This window comes from Egretta garzetta, unplaced genomic scaffold (genome assembly GCF_000687185.1).
Source record: "Egretta garzetta isolate BGI_Z169 unplaced genomic scaffold, ASM68718v1 scaffold264, whole genome shotgun sequence".
NCBI classification, from domain to species: domain Eukaryota; kingdom Metazoa; phylum Chordata; class Aves; order Pelecaniformes; family Ardeidae; genus Egretta; species Egretta garzetta.
In genome coordinates, this window is record NW_009259685.1 from 3777204 (window position 1) to 3783513 (window position 6310).

The 6310-nt window shown below is 40.6% G+C and overlaps 1 protein-coding gene across 1 annotated transcript in view; it reads right to left on the reverse strand.

Annotated features, from left to right (window-relative positions):
* Window positions 1–6310, reverse strand: part of ABCA13 (ATP binding cassette subfamily A member 13) — a 203963-nt gene that overhangs the window by 184636 nt on the left and 13017 nt on the right. The window contains exons 4-5 of the mRNA XM_035894140.1: window positions 1456–1607; window positions 200–330 (exon numbers count right to left, since the gene is read on the reverse strand). Of these exons, the coding sequence (XP_035750033.1) occupies window positions 200–330; window positions 1456–1607 (283 nt within the window). The remainder of the gene's footprint in view (window positions 1–199; window positions 331–1455; window positions 1608–6310) is intronic.

Sequence of the window (6310 nt, forward strand, 5' to 3'; positions counted from 1 at the left end):
GCCTCACCGTGGGCTGCACCCGGGGCTGCGGGGGAATCTCTGCTCCGGCGCCTGGAGCCCCTCCTGCCCTCCTGCTGCCCTGGCCTGGGGCCCGCGGGGCTGCGCCTCTCACACGTTCTCACCCCTCTCTCCAGCTACAGTTTATTTTCTGCAGTTTTTTTTTTCCCTCTTTATAAATGTGTTATCCCAGAAGCGCTACCACCGTCACTGATGGGCTCAGCCTTGGCCAGCGGCCATCCTGGAGCCGGCTGGCATTGGTTCTACCAGACATAGGGGAAGCTTCTGGCAGCCTCTCACAGAAGCCACCCTGGTAGCCCCCCCCACCAGAATCTTGCCACACAAACCCAATATAGCTAGACTGGTTTAAATCAGTAATCTAGAAACCACTAAAACTCTATCAAATTTACAAGACAATTTTTTTCCTTCAACAGCATACCAATTTTTTTTAAAAGTAGTTTAGTAAAACTTCACAGGATACAGGTTGCTAACGATTATAATAAAGATGCCTCAAAATCCAGAACTGTAATTTAGAAATAGACTGTAAAAATACTTACAGTAAGAAAAGAAGTGATGTTATGGAACCCTGTAAAATCAAATATTTACTTTTACCAAGAGGCATTATTAACTTCAGAAGAATCAATTTCATAAGCAATAGCAAGTACTACACAAAGTGCATTTCAACAGGAGTATAGGTGTGTGAAACAACTGATACCCTAGAAACATAGTGATCCACTTGATTTTCTGTGCTTCCCAATGCTTTCACTACTATCACAAAAACAATTTAAAAGAAATTGTTTACCATTCATTTTTCAGCAAGACAAAATCATCACATGCAGACTAGACGAACGCAATAGCTCCCGGCCAGCCAGGCATGAAAATGTCCGTTTCACCTAAATCTTTCTGCTTGAAAACTCAGCCAGAAAGGCACAGTCTTAAACACCTACCTGCTACAGCAGCAAGGCTGCACAGTATGGGTGAGAACAGAGCAGGAGAATCAGAACTTGGTGTTTCCAGCCTCACTCCTTTAGTGAGAGACTTGACTTGTTTGCCCTAAAGGTCACCAGGTTGTGAGCTACTGAGGTTTTCCATCCCTATACTCTCTGGTACCACAGAAAAACCTGGTGAGAAAGACTTGAATCCCTATATGTTACTTTTGAATGCATGTTAGACCAAGTAACCATGCACTCAGATTATTAACCCTTACCTTTAAAAAAATACTGTGAGGGGAAAGGTTTAACTATCAAGTGGTAAAAAAAGGGCACAGTTTTGGAAAGCTGTTTTCTCTGATAATTTTATGACAGCCACAGTAATAGTACTCATAAAAGTGGCTTTTTTTCAGATCAACTAAAATTTTAGTTTGTTCATTTTATTTTTAAGATAAGAGTATTCCTTTGTTTGATGGTTATCACTACCTGATAGACAAAGCAATTCAGTATTAGAAGGATCACAGCTTACCTGAGAACTTTGAGTTTTCTTCCCATAACTTTTCTAAAGCCATGGTTTTCTCTGTGGTCTCAATAAATCCCCTTGCAAGTTCTTCTATGTCTTTTATGAAGTCTAGATCAGGTCCTGTGAAGCTCTCTGGACCACTTTGGTTGCCTGAAGTACTTTTTCATAGAAAGAAATGGCAGAGGGGAGGTAATTACAAACTGAAAGCAAGTAGCTGAAAAATGCGTATATACTCACAACAGGTTTGGTTTTTTTTAACTATTATGCATTTAGACAGCTTTTTATTTAGTTGTATATACTCACAACAGTTTTTTTGGTTTTTTTTTTAAACTATTATGCATTTAGACAGCTTTTTATTTAGTTCAGTTCATCAGTGTGCAACTTGCAGCACAGGTACCCTTCTACTTAAAAACCAAGAAGAATGGTGTCTCTGGCTGCATATTTTTGCCTTATGCTGACTCAACACACAAGAAGTGTCTGTTATTCAGAAAACCTATACAGTTTGTATTTGGGATGTGACAGCTTGTTTTTTCAAACACAACCTATAAAAAAATATTATCGTGTTGTCGTTACTGACTTTCCTCTTATTTTAGCTTACAGCTAAAGCCCTGGTACATGTTCTCTCTATTGCCTCTATCATACTACCATCTGGTGGCTACTCAATAGCACAACAATTTCCTAACAACACTTCCAAGAAATAGATGTCAGAGAGTCATTTAAACATCACTATACAGGATAAAACTTAGAGTCTCCCAAGGCAGCATAAACAATGGGGTAATCATATTTAGCTAGGAATAACAATCTCTTATTAGGCAGTTGAATTCTGTTTTATCTTAAGGAAGTTCAAATTACCCTAGGGTGAAATCCTGTGTAGCAAAAATATTGCTGTGTTTCATTAGAAGCAAAATTATCTGCAACATAAGCCCCACTTACAAAAAAAAACATAATAAAGTTATATTCCCTTCTTGTCAAACTTGTATGTGAATACTAGTTTTCAGCACAATTCTTACTTATTGAAGAAAAAGCTAATGAGATAGATTCACAAACGAAAGCAAAAACCATAAGCCACTGTGTTCTGATTATCTCATTTCTCTCCCTCCCTGATCCTCATTTGTTCAGACACCTGCAGAGCTGTCTGCAACTTTAGACTAAGGGAAGAAGAAAATTTCATCTTAAAACAAGTTCTTGATTGTTTCAGTGCAGCTTATTTTGATCCCAGCTTGGCCGACAGCCAGTAGGATTTTGGAAAATTCTTTCACCAGCCTCTAACTTCAATGGATTAAAGGCATAACATTCCCACCACGTTTTGTTTTTTTTTTCCTTTTAAATGGAGTTTTTAAAAGTAGGTTTCTGTTGTTCAGAGCACAGCTTTTAGGGTGCTTAATAGCTGCAGTTTAGCTATTGCTGTTGAAAGCTACCACATAAATTCCAAAATTACTAACACACCTACTGCCTGAAATTTCAGACAGCTAGAAAAAACGGTGTTTGGCAAAGAACAACAGGAACACTAACTACATACTGAAAACTTTCTAGCACTGTGCTTTTTTGAGCATGAACAAGTGGCCAGCGCTTGACCAGAATAACAACCACCACATATTGGTTAAAACACAAATCCAGTCAGAACTTTAAAAAAAAAAAAAAATACTCTAGTTCAGTTTTCACTGGATTTTCCACAGATTTTTTTTTTCCAAAATACTTGCTGAACTTTAAATTGACAGCTAAACTCACAAAACAAGGTCACTTAAAATAATCACAATTATGGGGAAAAGCACACTTTTACTCACATGGGAGCATACGGCCGTGCTCAATGCTGGCACCAGGGCTGCTGGTGCTGCCCAGCCTCCCTGCCAGCAGCAGGTTGCACAGATGACTGTGAAGGGGCAGTTAGTAACTCCCTCTCCTCTACACCCATTGCTGACTCTGCTGCACCTTGGATCCACAAAGCTTGGGTTGATAAAGAGCAGGGGAACAAAACAAACACTCTTGGAATCTAATTTCATGTGCTATAGCCCCCTGTCTGATATATAGGAGAAGCACACTTGGTAACAACACAGGCTGAACTGTGTGAACGTTAACCTGAATCTCTGGTGAGCAATCCCAGCCCAGAAACCACTGCACGAGCAGAGCAGTGAGCCGTTCTCCAAGCAGGTAGGTAGCAAGTGCAACAGATAAGCATGGTCTGGTTAGCAATAGCTTTTCAAACAAAAGGAAAACTGAAGTCTCCCACCCCCCAGTTTAAGCGAGGAAAAATTCTGTCACTCAGCTTCAAAATGTTTCACTGACAGCTGTAAAGCTTCCTTTGAACTAAGAAGTTGGGCAAAAGACTCCAGGTCATGCTGCCCTAGGCGCTGTGCAAGTCAGTGGCAGCAGCCTGCTTAACCCTCCTGCTCTGCCCCTTGCCCAAGCAGGACAGCAAGCTCAGCTGGGCTGTCCTTTCAGTGTCTCCAGGCTTAAGGGCCTGGGAGACAAGCCACTGCCCTGCAAGGGGTCCCATGGAGTACCTGGCAGGGCACTGGGCAAGATACACAGACTAGAAACATACACAGACTAGAAACATTAAAGAAAATAGCTGGCAGCACTTGGAGTGTGGTGGCTGCGAAGAGCTCACGGAGAAGCGCAGGGAAAAGCAAGTTGATGGTGAAACTGGAATGGAAGCTGGGAACAGTAGAGGGATGTAGATATTTAGGGTATGGAAGAAGAACCAAAAACCAGGCATAAGGCCCAGCTATTACAGACAAGAAGGCGGCAAGTGCAACCTGAAAAACTCTTAGAAACACCACACTCCCAAGCACAAGCCTCTCAGCAGGACAAGAACAGCTGATGGGACATGCTGTTTCTAGAACTATGAGTTTATGGGCATTTCCAGGGCAGAGAGATGTCAGCCAGCTGCCACTCATCCCTCTTTGGCCATCATTGCCACAGCCCTTCCTCTGGCTACTCTCGGAGCCGAGCGCAACCTCCTTCATAAGAGGAAATGGCAACAGGCATGGTGTTAGTTATCAGGCTCAGTTTTATGAAACAGATTAAAATATTACAGAGGTTCCATTTGCTGAATATCCATGCTAAGTTTTAAAGGATTTTATATATTTTCAACATGGCAGTAAAGGGCCGTATTTGTCCCCTAATAAGAATGATACAAGATACTACTAGTTTCTTAATTCAGCACAAGTTATACAAAATTGCAGGAAGATGTCACCATCTTGTCAAAAAGATAAGAAATGTGATGTGAAAACCAGCTGCCGGGATAGTGAAGACAAGCAATTTCCAGACAGCGTGCCAACAAAAATACTTGACTGTTGTACTGTTACTCTCCCAAAGAGCCTTCAATGTGTGCTTTCTGGGGCAGATGATGACACTACCTTACTCGTGCATGTGTGAAGGTAGCCAACAGCAGCAGTTGCTGGGAACAATAAAGAGGAGAATCAAGGGATGACAAAAAGGACAAAAGGAGGAAGCCAGTAATTTGTAGGTGAGGTCATACATAATTAGAAGTGGGGTGTTAGGAGAAGGTGTGTGTATATACATATATATATATAATTTCATTGTCATCCATGGTAACTCTTAATTGTGCATTTCCAGAAATACTTGCAGGAAGACAGAAATCAAACTAAAGACATACATTCATGTGAGTTTTTACCATGACAAAACACTGCAAAAGAGCAAAAAGACTGCATCTCTTTGCACATGTAAAAGCAATTCTCATTTCCTAAAGTCATGACTCAGAATTGCTAATTCCGTCCAAATTACCCAGTTACTCAGGATGGCAATAAGAACGTTTCAGAGCTCATCATACGTATATATATATAATTTCATTGTCATCCATGGTAACTCTTAATTGTGCATTTCCAGAAATACTTGCAGGAAGACAGAAATCAAACTAAAGACATACATTCATGTGAGTTTTTACCATGACAAAACACTGCAAAAGAGCAAAAAGACTGCATCTCTTTGCACATGTAAAAGCAATTCTCATTTCCTAAAGTCATGACTCAGAATTGCTAATTCCGTCCAAATTACCCAGTTACTCAGGATGGCAATAAGAACGTTTCAGAGCTCATCTGAGATCTCATCTATGATGTGTAATGCCATTTAGACTGGTGACTTTCATAAGCCTCTTGGCAAACTCTTGTCTCAACCTCACCCCTGTCACCACATTAAAAATTTCCCTCTAAAATTGCAAAGCCCCAGCTGTGCTAGCTCCTGTTCTGCACCATCTCAGGACAGCCTGGAGACACGACATCTCCATCAACAGCAATACATGTGCTGGACAATAGCTTACTGTGTCTGTCACAGAAAGGAAAGATCTTTCCCCTTCATGTTGCATACTGTTATAACCCTTGTAAAATGCAATGGACCAAAAAAATATAAAGAACCAAAAAAAAGTGTTTGTTGTGGTTTAACCTGGCAGGCAGCTGAACACCACACAGCCATTTGCTCACTCCCTCCTCCCTCAGTGGGATGGGGGAGCAAATCGGGGGAAAAAAAGGTAGAACCCATGTGTTGAGATAGACAGTTTAATAAAACAGTAGAGGAAAAAAGAAGTAATAATAGTAGAATAATAAAATGGAGAAAAATCATGTTTAACATTCCTTTTCTCCCCAACTCTGAAAATCTATAAGCAAGATCATGAAAATTGCTTCTGTTTTCCAATACCTAGCTTAAGACTACAAAAGCTGGCCCAGACCACATAGGGTTACTATTCCAATAAGTTGCTCCAGACATACAGCTATCTTGCAGAATTATTTCTTTTTTTCACTTGAAGATACACATCACTAAAGAAAAATTTGACCCTCTGAGCAATTCTTATGTAAGTGCTATCATTGTTGCTTAGACTTCCCTTGATTTTGTTTTTCCACACCTG